At 45.4% G+C, this 23,392-nt stretch overlaps 1 protein-coding gene across 1 annotated transcript in view; it reads left to right on the top strand.

Moving 5' to 3' along the window:
* LOC147712476 (uncharacterized) overlaps positions 1-23,014 on the top strand; it is a 205,367-nt gene extending 182,353 nt beyond the window's left edge. Inside the window, exons 5-6 of the mRNA XM_086923164.1 lie at positions 21,162-21,246; positions 22,456-23,014. Of these exons, the coding sequence (XP_086779290.1) occupies positions 21,162-21,246; positions 22,456-22,712 (342 nt within the window). The 3' untranslated portion in view covers positions 22,713-23,014. The remainder of the gene's footprint in view (positions 1-21,161; positions 21,247-22,455) is intronic.
* Positions 23,015-23,392: the final 378 nt, after the last annotated feature.

Here is a 23,392-nt window from a genome sequence, read left to right as displayed (position 1 = left end):
TCCTCGCCACCCCTGCATCACTCATCGCCACCCCAGTATCACTCAGCACCACCTCAGCATCACTCAGCACCATCACAGCACCACTCAGCATCACCACATCATCACTCAGTGCTACCCCAGCAGCACTCAGCACCACCACAGCATCACTCGGCAACATCACAGCACCACTCAGCATCACCACAGCATCACTCAGCGCCACCACATCACTCCTGACCATCACAAAATCAATCTGTGCAACCATTCAACAACAACTGGTTCAAATATGTTCTCTCAATGTTTCAAGCTTTATTACAAATGTCACAAAAAAGATGTTAATATTTCACTTCTGTTCTTGGATTTTCGTCACAATAAAATACACTGAACATAATCTTCACAAAAGTTATTTACAAAAGTTTAATATATTACCATTATAAATTACAATCACTTTTATTTAAGTATTAATTATTTTAAAAAAATTAAAAGCCATTGTTATTTGTAATATCAATACATCTAAGTCACGTAAATACAAAACATGTTGCATTACAAATGCTATAGGTGTCACATTTGTGAAAGTTATAACTATTGGCATTGTAAATGACAAAGCTATTAATTTAGCTTTTTTCAAAACCAACACATAAATAAAAAAATTGTCATTTATGAGAGAGCGCAAATTTGAATGAAAATTATGTATAGGGCGTATTTACAAGCACATTGAATAACGTAGGAATGAAACGTATATCGTAATGTGAAATTGACACTTATAGTACATAGATAACCGATATAATCCAAAGTAATATAGGAAATGTAACTGTATTCACTTTAGAACCTGTATTAGATTTAGAAGGCCGTATATGTAGTAGGCTGATGTAGAGATGATGTAGAAATGCATACGAAACGTAGAACGTGCAAGGTCGAATTCATGTACGTGTGTAACCTTTAAACGGAGAAGCAGCGAGAAATGAAACGTGAAGAAATGTGTAAAACGATATAGAGAATGAGAATATAAAGTTATGCTTTACGTAGTTTATATTCAATGTATAATGTATTCACTTCTATGTGAAGGGATTGCTAAATACGAATATATAAATGTGTGTTAAAGGTTGTACTGTGTAGAAGGCTTTTTGTGAGAATGTTAGAAAGGTTTAGGTCATTTGTGATTCTAACCGGACTGGCCGAGGGTTAGCAGGAGCACAGTCCAATGTATATAATTTAGTGGACTTGCAGGAGTCGTAAATAGCTTGATGTGGACGTGAGAGCCAAGAAGTCTAGCACTTGTTAGATTTAAGGTGACAACGCTGGACAAGGTTTATGGCCTGAACGTGATGAGAAGCGCTAAGAATTTGAAACTTATTTTGAGAAGTCCATTCACAGGACCTAGAAGGGTCAACATCACAGTCGTAGTTTAAAGTTCTGTTGACGATGTTGACTTGTGCTCTGAAATGTCAATTATAAATTTGAATGAAGTCACCAATAAGAAGATGAAGATGACATCTAAAGAAGAAAGGTCAACTTAACGGACGGCGAAAGAGATGAAGCAATGGACGAAGCTAGAAGCTGACATCATCGGGGAAAGTCCGTGGTGGGCGTCAAGGGGCGTTCCACCCACCCTGTGATTGTGTATTTTAGGGACAGCACCCCGGGGATAAGATAGCAATTGGAGATTAGGAACAGCAAGGGAATGGCTCAAGAGAGAAGGGCGAAGCATAGATGACTTGAGCAGATGCGCTGAGAGAGATCAGAGCGCAAGAGAGCAGTAGGCCGAGGACCCTTAAGAAGAGCGGATGGGTAGGCAGAGAGGGTACTGCTTCTTAAACTTAAGTTACCTTTAGAGGCTAAGAGAGTTTGAACTTCTTTGGGAGTCAAACTGCTGACACCTTTTTAGGTTAGGAACTTGCGAAATAGGGATGTCACATAGTATAGAGTAGGGACAGATTTAACGTGATACTTTTCTCTTTCTGTAGATGACGCCAAGGAACCACTTCACATCGAAGCTTTAAATTGCTGATATCGGAATTGATTTTGTATTCTTTTGTATACTTTGAGGTTTATCCTGAGCGGATTGTAATTGCATCCAACTTTGATTTTTATATAAAACTTTTAAACTTTATCAGTTGTAAGTGGTTCTTCTGAGTGGCGTCAGTTAATGGGGTTTGTCTAACCTATGCGGGGGTTGTCTTTTACTCAATGACAGATACTATCGGTCCAAAATAGATGAATGAGATAAGTTATTAAATTGATCATAAATTGATATCAAAATCTCATTCCCCGCAGTTGGTAGCAGAGGATGGTTATCTTCTTGAGGAAGACGACCTAGGCCAGGTTTAGTTTACCCCAAGGTCCCTAGTCATCGACGACCAGAAGAAGAATCGAAATTTGCCTAGCATTTGTAACGGTAAGTTTCAATTCTATTAAGGACACGGAGGCGAGGATTATGCTTTTCTTTCTTCGCATTTATTACAACCTTGAAAAACACAGCAGCCTTAGAAAAGCTCATAATGCAGAAAAAATGCTTAAAACCAACAATAAAGCATTTTAGCCATATAACTCAAGAAAAAAATGTCTCTGGGACTACAACTCCCATCATAACAATATAACAGTCCAAACGGAGTCCTTCCTCTATGTCCACACTCCATAGATAGGCAGTCCCTTCTCCATGTTCCTCCTCTTTCTTCGCGCAAATTACGCCGTCAGTTCATTGATCCTGCTTGGAACCATCATTTCCTAACGGAAGAAATAGAACTGCGTCAGCGCCGTAACGGGAATATTCAGGAATTTACAATCAAATCAACATGCAAGGCTCATAATCAACCATGAGGAGAAACTTTAAAACCTGGCTACTTACCGCCATACGGGGGGGGTGTCGATTGACGACATACCGGGTGGGATAATCCTCGCCTCCGTGTCCTTAATAGAATTGAAACTTACCGTTACAAATGCTAGGCAAATTTCGATTCTATGGCAGGACCGGAGGCTCAGATTATGCTAGTTCAAAGCTTACTTACCACCAAACTTGCAATATCCACCACCGGCTTAAAGTAAAACCTCTTAAAGGTGGAATCGGAGGACCAGTCCGCGGCCCGCATCAAATCCTCCAAACGAGCTCCTGCAGAGAAAGCCTTAGAGGCCATGGCCCCCCTGGCCGAATGAGCTCCGAAACGCTTAGTATCAATACCTGCCTCTTGCATGACCCAACGCACCCACCTGGCTATGGTGGGGGAAGAGACCGCATGGTGTGGCTTTCGCAAGGCAATCAACCATTGTCTCTCGCCCGGAGGGCGAATGTCCCAAGTCAATTCCTCATAAGCTTTCAAACACTGAACAACACATAGTTTCGGGACATCTACGAAGGCCGGATACGAAATCGTTCTAGAAGCCGACTTTGTGCGGCGACCAATTGTGAATGTGACACCGTCTGGTGAAAACACGCGTGCTGATACATCCAGAGCCCGCACATCCGACACTCTCCGGCAGGACACTAAGCATAGAAGCATAGCCAGCTTCGCCGAGAGTTCCTTGACCGATAGATACCTGTTAGGTTGCCAGGACAGGAAAAGGTTCAGGACCAAATTGACGTCCCAAAGGACTGAGTACCGGGGTTCTGGTGGTAACGCCAAACGGACGCCCCGCAAAAGTCGGCACACAAAAGGGTGTACTCCGATCGGAGCACCGTCAACCGGGTGGTGCGCCGCAGATATAGCCGAACGCACAGCATTAATCGTGCGGTAAGCAAAGCCCCCCATGGCCAATTCCGTTAGATAGTTCAACACGGGAACGAGTCCCGCGACCAAGGGATCCAAACTCCGTCGAAGACACCAACGCACCCACTTAGACCAAGCGGATTTGTAGCGCTTCGACGTACTGGCAGCCCAGGCCTTGGATAACAGACCTTCAGCTGATCTCGAAAGGCCCGGGAGCGACCAACGTCTCCTGAAAGCCTCCATGCCATGAGGCGGAGAGAGTTCTGAACGATGAGAGGATGCGGATCTCGATCCGGATTGAGGAGCAGGTGAGGAAGCCGGGGGAGTAGGATTGGAGAATCCCAGGAAAGTTCCAGAAGAACTGGAAACCAGACTTGGTACCTCCAGAGCGGTGTCACCAACACCAGCTCCACTTCCTGCCGGCGAACTTGTGCCGCCGTACGCATCACCATCGAAAAAGGCGGAAACGCAAAGGGCTTCTCCTTGCTCCAGTCCTGGAGAAACGCGTCCGTGGCTTCTGCCAGCGGATCCGGCCTCCAACTGAAGAACCTCGGAAGTTGGTGATCCAAACGGGACGCAAACAGGTCCAGTGAGAAAGGACCCCACAGCCCGTTGAGCCAGCGAAAGACCTGGACATCCAACATCCACAGACTGGAATCCCGGAGGTACCTGGAGTGCCAGTCTGCGACCTGGTTGGCCTGACCCGGCAGGTACTCCGCCGTCACCGATACCTGGTGCTCTAGACAGTAATCCCAGAACTGTTTCGCCAAATTCGCCAGTGCACGGGACCTCGCGCCCCCTAGGTGGTTCACATACCGCACCGCCGATACATTGTCCATTTTCAACAGGACGCACGACTTCACTGAGTCTCTGGTCCAGCAGCGTACCGCAAAGGAACCCGCCAGAAGCTCTAGACAGTTGATATGTAACTTCTGTTCCTCCAAGGACCAAGTGCCGCCTGTTGAAAAATCCCCACATCGCGCTCCCCAACCGACTCTGCTGGCATTGGATTCGATGACGAGGTCCGGGGAAGATCCGAAAATTGCCCGACCATTCCAGGCCTCCATGTGGGTAAGCCACCACAACATTTCCTCCTTGACCTCCTCCGATAGGGGAACCATCTGGTCGTAGGACACGCCCCTGCGTAGATGATAAGCTTTGAGACGCTGGAGAGCCCTGTAATGCAGAGGGCCCGGAAAGATGGCCTGAATCGATGACGATAGCAGGCCCACCACTCTGGCAACTTGACGTAACGATGTGTGGGACCTTGCAACTGTCTGACGTAAGACGTGCTTGATCTTGGACATCTTCCGAGCCGGAAGGCTCAGGGAAGCGTCGACGGAGTCTATGACAAACCCCAAAAATTCTACTTTCTGAGAGGGTACGAGAACCGACTTGTCTCCATTGATGACAAAACCGAGTTCCTGGAGGAGGACGACCGTCTGGTCCAGCTGAGAAAGCAGACTGTGTGGGCATTGCGCCATCAATAAAATGTCGTCTAGATAGACGATTAGGCGAATCCCCTGCGCTCGCAAAAATTCCACCACAGGGTGTAGCACTTTGGTGAAACACCACGGGGCTGAGGACAGACCGAACGGGAGGGCCGTGAATTCGAACACCTGTTCCCGCCAGAGAAACTGGAGGAAGCGACGATGAGGAGGGAAGATTGGAACCACAAGATAAGCATCCTTGAGATCCAACCGTACGAACCAATCCCGTGGAAGTAGAATATCTCGAAGGAGATGAATTCCCTCCATTTTGAAATGATGATAGACCAACCATCCGTTGAATTCTTTGAGGTTGATCACTGGACGACGGCCTCCGCCGGGTTTGTCCACTAGGAAAAGATTGCTGAGGAAGCCTGACGGGTGTCGAGTTGATTGACGAATGGCCCTTTTGCGGAGGAGCTCCGCGACCTCTTCGTCTATCAACTGGGCATCGGTCGCTGAAAAGGTTATAGGGCGCGGGGCGCACACCTGGAAAGGTTGATCGTAGAATTCGATATGAAAACCGCGGATAGTTTGCAATACCCAAGCATCCGCCGTAAGGTTTACCCACGCCCTGCGAAAGGCCGCTAGTCGGCCGCCAATCTGAACTTGCTCTGCGGGGATAACACTCACCGTGTGTGTTGGAAGCGTTGGAGTTCTTTCTGAAGCCTCGACCTCCGAAACGTTGCCCTCTTGTAGGGTAGAAAGAGTTGAAGTTGGCTGAGGTGTTGTACTGTCCTCGCCCGGAGCCTTGCCCTCTGTTGCCGGCATTTTGCCCGCCACGGCCGGTCCCGCGGCCCCTACCGCGACCGGCCCCTTGGGAGAAACGCTGATGGAATACGCGTTTAATACTGGACTGAGCTCTGTCCAGGGACGTAAAGGTAGCCACGAACTTCCCTAACTCTTTAATGAACGGTTCTCCGAAGAGACCCCCTTGGGCAACCGCCCCTGCCTCTGAAGAGGCTAAGTCTCCTAACTTAGGGTCCAGCTTAATTAGGAAAGACCTCCGACGTTCGGTGGAGAGGGCGCAGTTGGCGTTGCCCAAGAAAACAATCACCCTCTGCGCCCAATTCGACAAAACGTCGGGGTCAATGGCGGAACCAGTAGCTTTAGCCTCCTCCGCCATGTCTAGGATCTTAGTAATGGGTCCTACTGCGTCGAGCATTTTGTCCTGACACGATCGCCAGGATCTGTCAATGCCCTTACGTGGGTCCTTCATAAACTTAGCTAGAAACGTTGCCATCTTTGCATCTAAATCCGGAGTCATGGCAACTTTTCCCTCCAAGGTGGGCCTAGGGCATTCCCCACGGAGGCATCCCCTGGCCTCCTGCTCCAGAGGTTTACGCAACCGACTAGCCACGAACTTTGCCACCTTGTCACCCGGGGCCCAGGCTGCGGAGCGCGGATGCATTATTTCATCCGGATCCAGCATACCTGAGCTGTCCCGCGGCAACTCAGTGGCCGAGCTCGAAGGTCGCCAGGAACGCACTGATTCCTCTTCACCGTCCGAATTCGGGGAGTCCCCCGGGGACGAAGGGGCAGTCTCAGTAGCTACCACCGAGGCGGGGGCCGCAGGCTGGTCAGGCGGGGACTCTGTCGCCTTAGCTAAAAAAGCGTCACGCAGACGCTCAAAGGCACCTTTGTCCACCCCCTGAGCACCCTCCGACAACCCCCCCTTGCAGGGCTTCTTAGGAGCAGAGGGGCCCTCACCTGACGGACCTGGGAGGTTATAAGGGATTCCTGACTGCGCCTGAGCTAGTTTGGCGCACTCCTCCACTATGCGCGCCGAAAGACGCTCCTCCATAGGGGTCACCACTTCCGTGACACAGCGGTAGATAGAGCTGTCTACAGCTTGGTAAAACTCCTCATCTTGTAAATATGAGTGGGAGTCACCCTCATAATAATCGTCCTCCATGCTGCCCAAAGGTAGCTTAAGGGATTGACACTCTACCCAATAGTCTGGGTATTATTTAGAATTAGGGCAGACCGGAGGACTGCAGCAGTTTTGGATGCCAGGGACTGGCAAAATTAGGGCACACTCACAACCCCCAGCGCGCAGACCCACCCCAGGGGGACCAGGTCGGCTGTCTCACTGCGCGCTGCCACACCACACAACACGAGTGCTGAAATCTGCCAGGTCGGCGTCAACGCGGCAGAACACCGCAATACAGACCCCTGCTGGGGCGTTCAAATATGGGGCAAAACAATACAGACCCGATAAACGGGCGTTTGGTGAGACAGGCTCGAGGGCTCGGCTCCGCGGCGGTTGGTCTCCTCAGCGCGGCTCCTCTGTGAGGAGAACTCGCGCCGGAGACCAACGAGACGCGGCCGCGCCCCCTAGCGGGTGACTGCGCACCGCAACAACACACCGGGCACAGTCGCGAAGGAAGCGAAACGGCGCTTCCGCGACTCAAATGGGGCTCTGAAACGAAGAAATCACCAGAGACCCATAGCCCCAATAAACGTTAAGCAAAACAGTGCACAAAGTAGTGTAAATACCCAACAATCACATTCTGAGAGCGGGAGAGAGAAAAAAACACTTAACTGGCTGCGGAAGCAGCGAAGAAAGAGGAGGAACATGGAGAAGGGACTGCCTATCTATGGAGTGTGGACATAGAGGAAGGACTCCGTTTGGACTGTTATATTGTTATGATGGGAGTTGTAGTCCCAGAGACATTTTTTTCTTGAGTTATATGGCTAAAATGCTTTATTGTTGGTTTTAAGCATTTTTTCTGCATTATGAGCTTTTCTAAGGCTGCTGTGTTTTTCAAGGTTGTAATAAATGCGAAGAAAGAAAAGCATAATCTGAGCCTCCGGTCCTGCCATAGAATTTCAGCCGAAGACAGTGCTGACGGTGCGACGAGAGAAAAGCAGCAGAGTCGGTCGAGAGTGAGTATAAGGGTCATGCGTTGTAAGATTGCGGTGTTTTATGTTGTTCCTGTGTTGTAATGTCAAGCGGAGTTGAATGCCTGTAGTGTGATTGAGGGAAGGTTGTGAGCGCGCGCAACCGGATGAAATCTTAAGCTCCAGAGAAGGACTTAAGTGGTTCGGGTGTATCGAACACCCAGAGTAATTTGTCTACCATTGGAAGGGGGTCATGAGGTACCATTGATTTCCCGACAGACCGATGATAGGGGGAGCGTATGAGTGAGTGAATGAGTAGCGGACGCTGGTCGTACGTTTACTGTGTGTAAGTAACCTATCAGTTGAAGCGATCGTCTGACCGTAAGAGGGAAGACGTTTCGTCAGTTGAGGTGACAATTACAGTTAGACTGTGGCCGTACAGTCAGAGAAAGGTGATCGCTTGGACAGAAGTAGTCATTTTTCAGTGTATGAATGAAAACGCATACGAAATCGTGAGACAAATCGAGAAAGAAGGAGAATTGCTGCAAAAGGGAACGAGTGACGTCAGCATAGAACCGCGCTGAGATTGGTTAGTTTGTCAGACGTCAGCGAAGAGTCGCACTGAGATAGGCCGATTAGCAAGAGCCGCGTAGGGATTGGTTGGTGGTTGTCCTCGGGACGTAAACAAGGAAGAGTAAGAGGAAAATTGTAAATTATCGAAAATGAAGTGTTTTAAGAGTTTAAGAGCACTCTTTAGGAGAAATAGAAGAAACTTATATGCCGGAGAGGAAGCTCCACCAGAAGGCACACCAGCTTATTATATGGCAGTGAATGTAGGCTTGCACTCAATATTATGGATTTCCGAGTGGAATAAGCTGACCGAAGGGAGTAAGGAACTGACGTTTCCGAGATTCGGAACGTTTAAGCTAGATGTGTTGAACGAACTAAAAGCGGTAATGCTTGCAACAAGACCTCTACCGAGGCCAACACAGTTCGAAGCACTTAGTGTATGGTTTAGAACAGCACACGAAAAGAGCGTAAAGAGGCGCCAAGAAAGAGTGAGACGATCAGTAAAGGCAGTACAGGATGCCAAATGGGATGAGGAAGCTAAGAAATGGAGAGTGCAAAAGATAGAAGCGGACAAACTGTTCACAATGATAGAAGCCACGGGAGAAAAGAAACCTCTAGAGGAAGATGAGGAAAGCGAGACAGAAGAGGATCTGATAGAGAGGCTATTAACAGATAGACCACCTCCATACAGCGGAGGGGCCGCAAGTCCCATATTACCACAAGAGGACGGAGCTAGATGGGGGGAATATAAATCGATCCCAGTAACGGATTGGGATGCCAAGAAAGAGGAGGAAGTACCTCAATCTAGTTCCGAACAGAGAGCAGTGGGAAGATTCGTGGTCCAGAAAATGCCAGAAACGCAACATGCAAGGTCTTATCAAATGCCGGATGCTCTACAAGTACCGGTTACCATAGGCCCTATTGTGTCAATCTACAACCCAGAAGGGGTCCAGCAGGAGGAACAGGCACGATGGGATAGGGTAAGGGCAGAGATGGAGAATAGGGATACCATGATGAATCCTCAAAGACAGATATTAGCACCGAGGAGTCGGAGTACTCCATTAGATGCAGCAACAGGTCCCTGGGTAGAACAAGGGGGTCAAAGAGGGCCAATGGACTTAAGGGGACCAAAACCAAAAACCCATAAGGAATTAAGGGAATACCTGAAAGAATGGGATACTGCCGAAGAGGCTCGGAATAAAAGTTTAGAAACAGGAGCAGAGTGGAGAGATCAGGATAACCGGACCCTCTCTCATTGTGGAGCTGGCGAAAGCAGCCCGGAGTGGGAGAGAGGGAGTCAGGAAAGCAGAGGAAATAATTGTCCTACTATCAGTGACAATAGGCAAATGTGCGGAGACAGGAGTACAGGGTGTGGCGAAGTGCCTCGCGTCACCTTTAGTGAAGGGGAACGAAGGACGCAGGAGTACCGTAATACTTTCAGATGCACTCACCATACCCCGGGTGAAACAGTGCAACATTGGAATCACGGGAACATGGAGAGTCGTGAAGGGTCTCGCCATGCATCCGGTGAGCGCGAGCGAAGTCATGAGAATATAGGGAGTCGCGAAACGTCTCGCCATACTTCTGGTGATCAAGAACGAGATCACGGGAACATGGAAGACCGGCGAGGACCTTTCATTTTATTGAGCGACACCAGACAGCAAGCGAGTTACAGTGATTTTGAACAGAACGGTGGATCCTATCTCGTATCTGGAGAAACCGAGCCGAAAAGACGAAGTGTAGGGATGGGGGATGGAGTAATGTTCCACCACACCCCACGGGAAGATGGAAAGGCTTGGGATCTAGAGAGGTGGGAACAAAGAGATGGAAGGAAAACTCCTCATAACTCACCTGTGTTCAGGCGTAGGGCGCATAGTGGAGGTGAGAGAGGTATGAGCGAACCACCTAGGACTGACATACTGAGAGCCGAAATAAAAGCCAGACGGATTGATGTAATGAGCCTAAAATCAGACTTAGATGAAATAATAGACGGCACAGTGAAAATAGAGAGGTTAGAATTGTACGCACCAGATGAAATATTGTTCTTAGCCAAGGATGTTACTCGGAGAGCGAGGTCAGCTCATGAAAATTTATCTAATTTGGCAAATAGATATATGATAGACCTGTCACGAACCAAAGCCTTGCAGCCCAATCATAGGCTAAATTGCACAGATCTAGATCTGGATGAACGTAGAACGATAGGACTAAGAGTACACATCAGGGAACTAGTCATGTGTATTAGGATATGGAGAGATCTGGATAGATGGGAGGAAAAGTGGTCTAAGAGGGGATCGGTCAGAAGAAGTACAATTGCGAAATCCCAGGATACAGACCTTATGAGAATGGAAGCTTTCCCTTTGCGAGAAATCGCGAACGGAAATTACGTTCACGTACCCTGGAGTAGGGGGGATTTGGCGGCATTTACCAATTCTTTCCCCAAGTTAAGAGAAAATCCCGTTGAGTGGTACAAGCAGGTAGAGAGGTTCGTAAAGATCTCTAAGGTGCTGTGGATCGATTTGAACACATTGTTCGATATCGTAGTACCCGGAGATTTGTGGACGGCATGCAAACTTAATGTTGAATGGCCTACCTGTGAGCCTCCGAGAGATAACCGGACAAATGGTCCATCAGACAGAGTCATGGAGAAATACGAAAGAGTAATAACATGGCTAAAGGAGAAAGTGCCAGTACAAGATATAGACTGGGTTAAGATAGATCGAACAACTCAGGAGCCTAAAGAGACGGTTCATGAGTTTTATGAGCGGTTGCTGAAAGCATTTAAGCAGTACAGTGGGTTAGACGTAATGGATCCTAAGGACATAGGACAGTTTGTGTCAAAGTTTGTTCTCGGACTAAGACCAGACATAAGCCTGATGATACAACAGCATCTAATCTGTTGGCAGAACAAACCTTTAGACGAAATCCTGAGGTATGCAAGGTACTGTAGCGATGAGATAGATTCGAAAGCGAAGAAACTCAAGGAAAAATTTATGCTGGTACAAATGCAAGCAGCTGGAAAGGGTGGACAGCGGCAACAGGGAACAGGAACGCAAGCAAAGAAACAGAATAATCAGAGCAGAGATGAGGAAGAAAGACCGAGACCGAGAATGGATATCGCGACACTGAAAAAGACAACGAGGTGTCATCAGTGTAACGAAGTGGGACATTGGAGACGCGAGTGTCCTTACAATGTTGAGATAGGAGAATTAGAACAAGAGGAGGAAGAGGTACAGAATAACGTGGTTAAGGGAGCCGCAGCCCCGAAGGGAAAGTTTATCAAAGGGGGGACTCAGACTCCTCGAGCCCCGTTTCCTCAACCGCCTCGCATTGCAAATGGAGGGAAAACCTATAGACAAATGCCATTGTTTGTAGGAGGAGAGGAATGCTATTACGTTGATCCTCTTACAGGGCAACGAGTAAACAGGGAGGAAGACTGTACTCTAGGAGCAGCCCTGGAAGTAGATCAGAGAGGACCATACGTAGAGGCTGAAGTAGCTGGATGTCCTACAACCTTTTTGGTAGATACGGGTGCTACTCGATCTACGTTGAGATCAGCGGTAGTCCCAGGTTTGCCAATCTCGGGAGAGACGATTCAGGTGGTAGGAGTCGCAAACAAGAGGATGACAAATCCTTTGACCGAACCAGTGTCAGTAAAGATAGGGAATTACAGTGACGAACATCAGTTTGTGATCTGTGATTCTAGCCCTGTGTGTTTGCTAGGAAGAGATCTATTGTGTAAACTGAATTGCACAATACATTGTACACCTGAAGGAGTAGAAGTGCAGACCAATGATGAGGATGCCGATTTTAAAGTTGTAAACTCACAAGAGTGCGTGGAACTATATCCTACCTTAACAGTGGAAGAGCTTCCACAGGATTTGAGGGAGAAAGTGTCAGCTGAGGTGTGGGATTTTACTGGAGAAGAAATAGGACTGATAAAAGGAGTAGAACCAGTAAAAATCTTGGTAAGACCCAATGCTGAGTATCCAAGAACCCCACAATACAAGTTGACTCCAGAGACGATTGCAGGAATAAAGCCCGTGATCGAATACATGATTAAACAGGGAATACTGAAGGAGATCGTGGGAAGTCCATGTAACTCCCCGATTATGGGTTTGCAGAAGCCTAGTGGAAAATACAGAATAGTGCAGGATCTTCGGAAGATTAATAATATTGTTGTCTCATGTTGTCCAGTGGTACCGAATCCATCAGTGATATTATTTCAGATACCGTTCCAAGCTGAATGGTTTACAGTGATAGATTTATGCCAGGCTTTCTTTTCGATACCTTTAGATGAAGAGAGCCAGTATCTTTTCGCTTTTAAGCTGGAAGATCGCGTCTTAACATGGTGTCGTATCCCTCAGGGGTATACAGAAAGCCCATCGATCTTTAACCAGTTATTAAAACGAAATCTTGAAAGTCTAGTACTGCCCAAGAATTCGGTTCTAGTCCAGTACATAGACGACCTCCTAGTTGCGTCAGAAACAGAGGAAGCTTGCAGAGAAGACACCATAACCTTGTTAAATCACTTGGCCGAGAATGGACACAAGGTGTCTCCAAGTAAATTGCAGTATTGTATGACTGAGGTGCAATACTTGGGCCATAGGATTGAAAAGGGAAAGCGGAAGGTGTCTCCAGACAGAATAGAGGCGATTATGAAAATGAACGCGCCTACAACACTAAGAGAAGTCAGGATGTTTCTAGGCATGGTCGGTTATTGTCGGCAGTGGATAGCCAACTTTTCGCTGAAGGCAAAACCGTTATTACAACTGACGCACAAAGGAGTAAGTGATCCGGTACCATGGGACAAAGATTGTTTGATGGCGTTTTTGCAGCTGAGGGAGGACTTATGTCGTGCCCCGGCTTTAGGAATGCCTGATTACACAAAACCATTTTTGCTTTACTGCTGCGAAAGAGAGGGATGCGCTTTAGCAGTTTTAGCTCAGATCCACGGAGATGCGCGTAGACCAGTGGCGTATTTCTCGGCTACATTAGATCCAGTAGCCGCAGCGTTGCCCGGATGTCTCAAATCCGTAGCCGCAACGGGTGTCAGCATTGAACGTTCTGAAAGCGTAGTTATGGGACATCAGTTAGTGGTGTACGTGCCACATTCTGTAGAATTGTTAATGACCAGGACTAAGACTCAGCATCTGACAAATAGCAGGCTCACACGCTACGAGCAAGTCATACTGGCTGCCGAGAATGTGACCCTAAAAAGATGCTCCGTCTTGAATCCTGCAACTTTGATGCCACTTCCGAATGAGGTGGATGATGAAAATTGTACAGATCATGACTGCCTTGATGTGACTGAACTATGCACCAAACCGAGACCCGATATTGTGGATGAACCATTGACTGACCCAGATGAAATTTTCTTTGTTGATGGTTCATGTGTAAGAGACAATGTCGGTCAGCTGAGAGCAGCTTATGCAGTTTGCACAATTACGAGGGTAATAGAAGCCGCTTGCCTGGAAGGAGTACACTCCGCTCAGGTAGCTGAAATTGTTGCTTTGACTCGTGCTTGCTTAGCGGGCGACAAACTTCGAGTCACCATATACACCGATAGCCAGTATGGTTTCGGGGTAGTTCACGATTACGGGCAGTTATGGTCTCAAAGAGGTTACATGACCTCCTCGGGTTCTCCCATTAGGAATGGAGAATTCGTGAGACTTTTGTTAGAAGCATTGCAAGGTCCAACAGCTATAGCAGTGGTCAAATGTGCAGCGCATACAAAGAATGTTGACTTTGTATCACTAGGTAACCGCTATGCGGATGAAGTAGCGCGTTACTGCGCAGAACAGGGATATTCTCACACTGATGTAAAAGTGGGGGGAATCCAGGAAAGAACTGAATTGACACTGTTGTTAGATACTGTAGATACGTGGGATGAATTAAGAAGTGTTCAGGAAAATGCACCAGATGATGAGAAAAAGAGTTGGGAAACAGCGGGTTGTTCTAGAAGCGAGATGAATTTCTGGATCTCCGCTGATGGGAGAGCAGTTTTACCAAATGAACTTGTTAGTCCAATGGCAAGGAAATTGCATGGATCAGCACACATAGGTAGAGATGCTATGGTGAGAGTATTCAGACAAACGTGGTTTAATCCCAAATTTAGAGTAGCGGCAGAAGCAGTGTGTCAGAGATGTACGATCTGTCAGCAACTAAATGTGGGAAAGAGAACACCAGTTACATTGAGTCACATTGGGAGGTCTGGGGGGCCTTTCAATAGGATGCAGCTTGATTTTATAGAAATGCCTAAATGCAACAGACTCAGATACGTTTTAGTGATTGTTTGCATATTTTCTAGATGGGTTGAAGCTTACCCTACACGTAGGTGCGATACACTTACAGTAGCAAAACTGTTACTTAGAGAGTTAATACCGAGGTTTGGGGTGCCATCCTCTTTGGAATCGGACAGGGGAACTCATTTTAACAGCGAAGTAGTGAAGATGCTATGTTCAGCTTTGAGTATCGATCAGAAACTACACTGCAGCTATCGACCAGAAGCTTCAGGGATTGTAGAGCAAATCAACAGCACGATAAAGTTTAGACTTGCCAAAGTTTGTTCAGCAACAGCACTTCCAGTGGTTCTTATGAGCATACGTAGCACACCGGATAGGAAAACAGGTCTCTCTCCTCATGAAGTGCTAATGGGGAGAGCTATGAGATTGCCATCGGTTCCGACTGCAGCTCTAGTGAACATCACAGACGATTTGATCTTGGACTACTGTAAGGGACTATCTGATGCCGTTAATTCTGTGTCCCTCCAGGTCCAGGCTGCAGAGGTTCCATCAGCACAAGATTTGTGCCACGACCTGAGTCCGGGGGACTGGGTCCTGGTGAAGAAGCATGTCAGGAAGAACTGCTTAGACGTGCGCTGGAGGACCGTTTCAAGTTATACTTGTGACGAATACTGCAGTAAAGTGTGGAGGTCTGCCAAACTGGATACATGCCTCACACACCCGAAGAGTGCCAACACCTCTAGAAGAGACAGCTCCTCTCTCGGATGAGAATCCAGCGGAAAGCGGAGAAGCCATAGAGGAGGAAAGCCAAGCTGTGGAGGTGAGCGAAGAGGTTGAGATTGAGACGGAACAGGTCGACGAAGGTCGGGACATCAGTGAGACCGAAGTCGCCTCAGGAGAAGAAAGTAATTGGGAGATTGAATCAGATACTGAACAAGCAGAGAGTGATCAAGAGACAAGTCCAAGAACAAGGAGCGGGAGGACAAGGAGTGACAAAGCTAGTTGGCCGGAGAGAAGGAGAAGGCCAGGCTTAAAAGCAGATCAAGAAAGAGCTCTTGTCCCGATCGCTGAAGAATCGGATCAGGAAGAAGAAACTACAGACTCAGGAACTGAAAGTCCAAGAAGATCGAGAAGGGTACGGGTGCCCTGCAGAAGGTACGCCACCCCAGAGTGGACTTATCTAGCAGATGTCTTGGGGACAGAAATCTGGGAGAGTGAAGAAAGTGAAAGTAATCGATCACGATCCATTTGTGGCAGTGGAGATATGGATGTTGACGCCTGGACTCGAGACTGAGGGATTACTGACTTTCACACTTCCCATACCCCCATATTTGAGTCAAATTCAAGATCTAGTGCTAAATAGATTACAATTTCCGACGTTTGGTCAGCAAATGCCAGAAGAAGAAGAAAAAGTTATTCGCTTTGAATTATTGGAAATTGTTGTGAAAGCTGCAGGTGCGAGAATAATTGTTGATGCATAAGAGACTTTTGTATATAAGCTATAAAGAAGAAGATAACCTAGCACCGAGTGGAAAGAAGAATAAAATTAGGGATTACATTTAGTGGACGGAGAAGGGTTAGGGTTGTCTGTTGTTAAAAGAGAAAAGACATTGTTGCGAAAAAAGAGACTTTGTTGATAAAAAGCACTTTAAAGACTGAGAAAGCAAATAAAGCAAACAAAGACTGCTAAAGGAAAACTTTTTCGCAAAAGAAGGAGCTACGCTGTTTTGATAACATGGAGAACGGCAACCCAAACCGAAAAGCTAGATGTATAATAGGTACACTAATAGCAGTAGTAATTTTTCTCATAATTACAGTAGTGACAATATCATACATAATAGGACATGAAAGCGATATAGAAATAGCAAATGTACAGCCTATAACGACTTTGAGACCTGCTCTTGTTGGGAAAAAGGAGGAGAGCAATGTTATACGTGAAAAGGCGTTATTGGCAGATGAAGCTCGTAGATTACATGTAGACGAGTCACAGGGAAACTTTAGGTCAAACGCATATGCTAAACTGTTATATGAGTATATCGATGCCATGGAGGCCAAAGATTGCTATGTTTGTATGCAGTTGCCGGCTTCTGTAGACGAAGGCATTAGATATCATCATCTCCCATTGACTTATGGGATAACATGTAGTTTACTGCTCAGTATATTTTATGGTAGGGAAGGATTTGAGTACTACTTTTCAAATTATGATTCGGTACTGCCTGAAGTTCCGAATTATAAGCAAATGAATAAGTGGGACTATTACAAAAAGGAGGATAGATTAGCCAAATTCTTTCTTCCTTGGGATACATTAGATACATCATACGCACGCAGAAATAATCTAACTTGCAAAGTATCAGAGGTTGAGAAAAAGTTCATAGGACAAGTAGACGATAGATACAGAAGGCAGAAGATTCTGAAAATGTCAGGACAATGGAAAACGGATTGGACCGAAGAAGAGAAAGCACATAAAAAGAAGGGTAGCAATGGTCCAATAGCATTGGATAGGACGCAGAAAGGAAAGTTATGTTTAACTCGAAGCAAAATGTATTACGAGAGTGTATTTGTAGGTGAAGTAAGTTGCGAACATGCTTTTAGATTGGAGTACTATACGAAAGATTTTATGAAAGGAATGCAAGTTATTCCGAATGTGTATTTTGTATGTGGAAGAAATGCCTATGTAAAACTACCTGACAATTGGTATGGTTCGTGTTACTTGGCAATTGTCTTCCCCAAAATATATCATGCAAAGGATGTAGCGATAATAGAAGGAAAGGCTTCGAGGAGAGCGAAAAGGGAAGTAGGAGATGCAGAAGTAGTAGGAGATGTATTTGGAGCGATGTTTCCTATGTTAGGTTTAATACTTAACGATGTTAAGATCAGGAGACTGGCTACAGTTGTAGATAGATTGTCTGCAAGTACGGCAAGGTCATTAATGTTGGTAGAAGGCGAGATGCAGTCGATTAGAGCAATGGTTCTTCAGAACCGACTTGCTTTAGATGTACTGCTAGCAAAAGAAGGCGGAGTTTGTAAGGCTTTGAAGGTCCAGGAATGTTGTACTTATATTCCTGATAATTCAAAACCACTTGAGAAAGTCATACGGAACATTACACAGATTCATCAAGAGATCGAAGATTTATCAAAAATAAATGTTTGGGAAAAAGTTGGTCATGGAGTAGGAAAGGTTGGGAGTTGGTTTGCCAACCTTGGGAAAAATATAGTATGGTACATAATAAAGCCTGTATTGATAGTATTAATTTGTATAATCACATTGTTAGGTTTAGTAAAATTGTATAAATGGTATAGATCGAACCGGTTACAACGAACAATGAGAGAGCAAGAAAGGAGATTAGCTGCTTTACAAGATCAACAGTATAAAAGCTTAAGAGCTCTCGAGACGATGAAAAGAGGGAATATTGTAACTAGTCCTGTTTAGAGATATTATTCAAATTGCATTTAGTGATGACTCCTAGAAGTCATCAAAGGGGGGACTGAGAGAGCGCAAATTTGAATGAAAATTATGTATAGGGCGTATTTACAAGCACATTGAATAACGTAGGAATGAAACGTATATCGTAATGTGAAATTGACACTTATAGTACATAGATAACCGATATAATCCAAAGTAATATAGGAAATGTAACTGTATTCACTTTAGAACCTGTATTAGATTTAGAAGGCCGTATATGTAGTAGGCTGATGTAGAGATGATGTAGAAATGCATACGAAACGTAGAACGTGCAAGGTCGAATTCATGTACGTGTGTAACCTTTAAACGGAGAAGCAGCGAGAAATGAAACGTGAAGAAATGTGTAAAACGATATAGAGAATGAGAATATAAAGTTATGCTTTACGTAGTTTATATTCAATGTATAATGTATTCACTTCTATGTGAAGGGATTGCTAAATACGAATATATAAATGTGTGTTAAAGGTTGTACTGTGTAGAAGGCTTTTTGTGAGAATGTTAGAAAGGTTTAGGTCATTTGTGATTCTAACCGGACTGGCCGAGGGTTAGCAGGAGCACAGTCCAATGTATATAATTTAGTGGACTTGCAGGAGTCGTAAATAGCTTGATGTGGACGTGAGAGCCAAGAAGTCTAGCACTTGTTAGATTTAAGGTGACAACGCTGGACAAGGTTTATGGCCTGAACGTGATGAGAAGCGCTAAGAATTTGAAACTTGTTTTGAGAAGTCCATTCACAGGACCTAGAAGGGTCAACATCACAGTCGTAGTTTAAAGTTCTGTTGACGATGTTGACTTGTGCTCTGAAATGTCAATTATAAATTTGAATGAAGTCACCAATAAGAAGATGAAGATGACATCTAAAGAAGAAAGGTCAACTTAACGGACGGCGAAAGAGATGAAGCAATGGACGAAGCTAGAAGCTGACATCATCGGGGAAAGTCCGTGGTGGGCGTCAAGGGGCGTTCCACCCACCCTGTGATTGTGTATTTTAGGGACAGCACCCCGGGGATAAGATAGCAATTGGAGATTAGGAACAGCAAGGGAATGGCTCAAGAGAGAAGGGCGAAGCATAGATGACTTGAGCAGATGCGCTGAGAGAGATCAGAGCGCAAGAGAGCAGTAGGCCGAGGACCCTTAAGAAGAGCGGATGGGTAGGCAGAGAGGGTACTGCTTCTTAAACTTAAGTTACCTTTAGAGGCTAAGAGAGTTTGAACTTCTTTGGGAGTCAAACTGCTGACACCTTTTTAGGTTAGGAACTTGCGAAATAGGGATGTCACATAGTATAGAGTAGGGACAGATTTAACGTGATACTTTTCTCTTTCTGTAGATGACGCCAAGGAACCACTTCACATCGAAGCTTTAAATTGCTGATATCGGAATTGATTTTGTATTCTTTTGTATACTTTGAGGTTTATCCTGAGCGGATTGTAATTGCATCCAACTTTGATTTTTATATAAAACTTTTAAACTTTATCAGTTGTAAGTGGTTCTTCTGAGTGGCGTCAGTTAATGGGGTTTGTCTAACCTATGCGGGGGTTGTCTTTTACTCAATGACAGATACTATCGGTCCAAAATAGATGAATGAGATAAGTTATTAAATTGATCATAAATTGATATCAAAATCTCATTCCCCGCATTTACAAGACCAATAGCTCAAACTTTTATAATGCGAGACCTATTGCATTGCAACTGCTTGTTTTCTGTTGTGTGTGCAGTTTCAGTCTTACACGACTGTTTGAAAAGCTTTTTAGTTTCAGACCTTAACATTTCAACATTCTTTAATGTTTAAACACTATTTTACTTGGCTACAAGATGCAGCTTTTTGTAAAAAAAAAAAATCCTTTTCCCATGCTGAGAAACTAAATTTCGCGCACACGCTTTAATTTAAATGGAACAAGAACAAAGAGCTTTACAAAATACAAATGACACAAAGGGTTGTAGCCGAAAGGTGCAGCTGACCGCTCCCTAAAAGGCAGCCATTTGTTTCTTTTAAGTAAGTATATTTTCTTGTAAACTGTTCACACCACTGGAAATCAGTTTATGGTTGCTCCAGGAAGGACACAGCCCTGTTGAATAGCATGCAGGAGACGGCCCTAGAAACATAAGGATAAGGATGAGGAGGGAAATACTATCTCCGTTTGTTGAACTGCTTAGCCATTTGGTTGAAAAAAGCATTTGCAATGCAATAGGTTTCGCATTTGCGAGAGTTTGAGCTATTGGTATTGCACATGACAATGCCTTTTATTGATGTCTTTTAATCTTGCAAGCAGTGCACAGAAATGCACTTTGTACTTCTAGTCCTTGCTTACGATAAGCAAGGCTGGCAGTAAAAGAGGTGTAGTTCCTGCCAGCTTTGCTTCTCATAAGCAACTACTATAAGTAAGTGCATGTTTACGCACCGCTTGCAGGTTTTAAAAACACCTAATTAAAAGGCATTGTCATTTACAATGGCTCAAGCTCTTGTTTGGTTTGGATGCTATCTAGAGGCTACAGGTTTGAGGCTAGAAACAACGAACCCCATTTTCCTATTTATTAAACTTGTATTTGTTCCAAGTATCATAGCATTGCCTGAATAGATATTGTTGCTGGAGCAGATTCGGATGAAATCCCCCCTCCTCCCCCAGCCCCCCACCCCTCCCCAATTCCCTTTCACGAATAGAGGGGAGCGAAAACACGTTGCACTGTGACCAGAGAAAAAATGGTGAATTGATAGTAAACCTGCTCACCTGCCCTTCCCCAACCAGAAGAGTGGCAGAGTACTATCAGATCATTCCAGAGTCTAGGATACAGAGGCTATGTTGGGTTTTGTGCGAGGACTTTTTAAATTAAAGAATATCGCTTTTTGAGCTGATCTCTTGAATTCTATGATTTGTTACAGGTCTTGTCTAAGGAGTTCTCCCCAAAACAAGTGGTGTTTCTCACAGACGTAGATGGTATTTATGACCGGCCTCCCAACTGTCCAGGTACACGCTTGCATGTTCTGGTGCTATCATTCCCTCTTTTTTGTCCTCAGATGTTTAACTCTCAGTTTAATTTGGTATGCCTTTCTTTCCCCGTGTTTCCAAGTTCTGCTCTCACATTCCCGGGACGTTGTCCTCTCCTTTTTTTTTTAAGGGCTTCAAAAGTCAAGCTGCAGAAATACTTCCAACCCTTTTTTAAATGTTCTTCGTTCTTATTTTCCACTCTCCTCATCTTAATCCTGCATTCCTCCCGACCCTTTACCAAGCCTCCGTGCTATCCATTTCACACCATTTCCTGTGAGAAAGGGCTCCTGTGAACCTGACCTGCGAGGCCTGTGAGCGTTCCATTTGGTACTCGCTTAAGTTTTACAACTTTGCAAGATTGGTATACCATTAACAATTGGAGGTATATGTTTTGGTGTGGATTTTCACTGACTATGCAATTGATCTTGATTTTAGATGAAAACTAAAGGATTATCTCTCTAATTCACAAGCTGGATCGGAACAATTTCCAGACTGCAGGGGTGAGATAAGTACTACAGAATGTGGATGCAGGAGTCCCTTTGAAGCTAGGGTTCTATGGAGGTGGGTCAGGACACCTTTTTTTGGGAAGTTGGCATTTATGCTCTGAGCCAGATCTCTTCAAGCCACAGAGCAGCAACATATAGAGAGCAATTGTATAGGCATGTTAGGATCAAGTTGGAGTTTTGAATGGAGGTGGCATCCCTACACAGATTAACGAAGGGAGTGATATCAAATGAGTTACAATATTACCTCTGTTTTGGTACTACATTCCGCAGCAGCACTCATTGATTGCACTTGCCCACTTTTGTTGATGGTCATGAATAAGCGTCATAGTTTCCTGTCCCCTTGTACCATTGGTGCTTTCTCTTTACTGTTCACTTCTAAATGAACTGCAGACTGGCAAGCTCTTCATTCCCACTGATGGTACCACATTCATTATTGGAAAACCGTTTTCTTAAATCTGGCTTATAAAGACGAATATGCTGTTCCGCCACATTGGCAAGGGGTTGTCATGCATAGGAAACTCCTCCTTGCTTTCAGAATTACTAATGCATTTTATTTCTGTTTTCTCCTTTAGAGTAATGGTAAGCACCTCTGTTCATCTGTATATCTGAGATAGTTTTTAAACAAATCTTTGAAACTGCTTTCCATTGCACTGAGATAAAACACAGTTCTGTTCTGCCACAGGTGCACAGCTGCTGAACTCCATCACAGTCAGCCTCTCTGGACGATGGGAGCCTGCGGTGACCACGTCCACCCTGGAGCATGATGTCACCGGAGGTGCGGGCATAAAGATAAGAACAGCAGTCTCCATCATCACCCAGAGCCAGGGGGCAGTGCAAGTCTTCATCTGTAAGCTGGGCAGCCCAGGAGCAGAGAAGGCATGTTTACAAGGAGACATTGGACCAGGTGAAGGCACACGGTTTGTCCTAGCTGCGCCCTGAAGAGGAATAAATATGGAGGTGGTATCCAAAGAAGACTGTGTTCCGACTCGGTGATGCCCCACGCTCTTCTGCCGTGACTGTATCTGATGGGCAGCTGATTAGATGGAGGATTTAGGTTTATTGAATTTCCGCCATAGTTCACAGATACTAACTGGATATGAAAACAAGATATCTTATCTAGACAAGAACGTTCAGTAGAATTTCATGTGGCATCAGGAAAATAAATCTATGGAACTAAAAAGGGAATACAGTTTAACAAAAATAACATAGCCACAGAAAAATAAACTCTTGTCTGTCATGTCAGAATTTTGCATTTGTATTATCCCAACTTGGCAGGGCTGTGACTAAGACTCATATGTAGACCTGGAGAGAGGCAGAGACACTGCCTCCATGTCGCACACTGTTCCTGTTAAGTGTACCATTGGAGCTAGGAGCAGGCAGGTAATGTGATGACTGCAGTTACATATCTTGTTTGCTATTCTTATGTCTGGTTTCTCCAGGCAGTCCAACAAGGCCTATGATGAAACTTGTGGCTGGAGTCCTGGCACAATGGGCCTGGCAGAGTACTGAGCAAAAGAATGTGTCGCTTCCATCCGTGAATGCCAAGAAGGCATATCGGTGTGGGGATCTAGTGGGAGGGAGCGTAAGCAAATGGCATGATTTTCCAGGGCCTGAGGAGA

The sequence above is a fragment of the Lissotriton vulgaris genome, chromosome 5 (genome assembly GCF_964263255.1).
Source record: "Lissotriton vulgaris chromosome 5, aLisVul1.2, whole genome shotgun sequence".
In the NCBI taxonomy this organism is placed as follows: domain Eukaryota; kingdom Metazoa; phylum Chordata; class Amphibia; order Caudata; family Salamandridae; genus Lissotriton; species Lissotriton vulgaris.
This window is presented reverse-complemented; position numbering and strand designations above follow the sequence as displayed.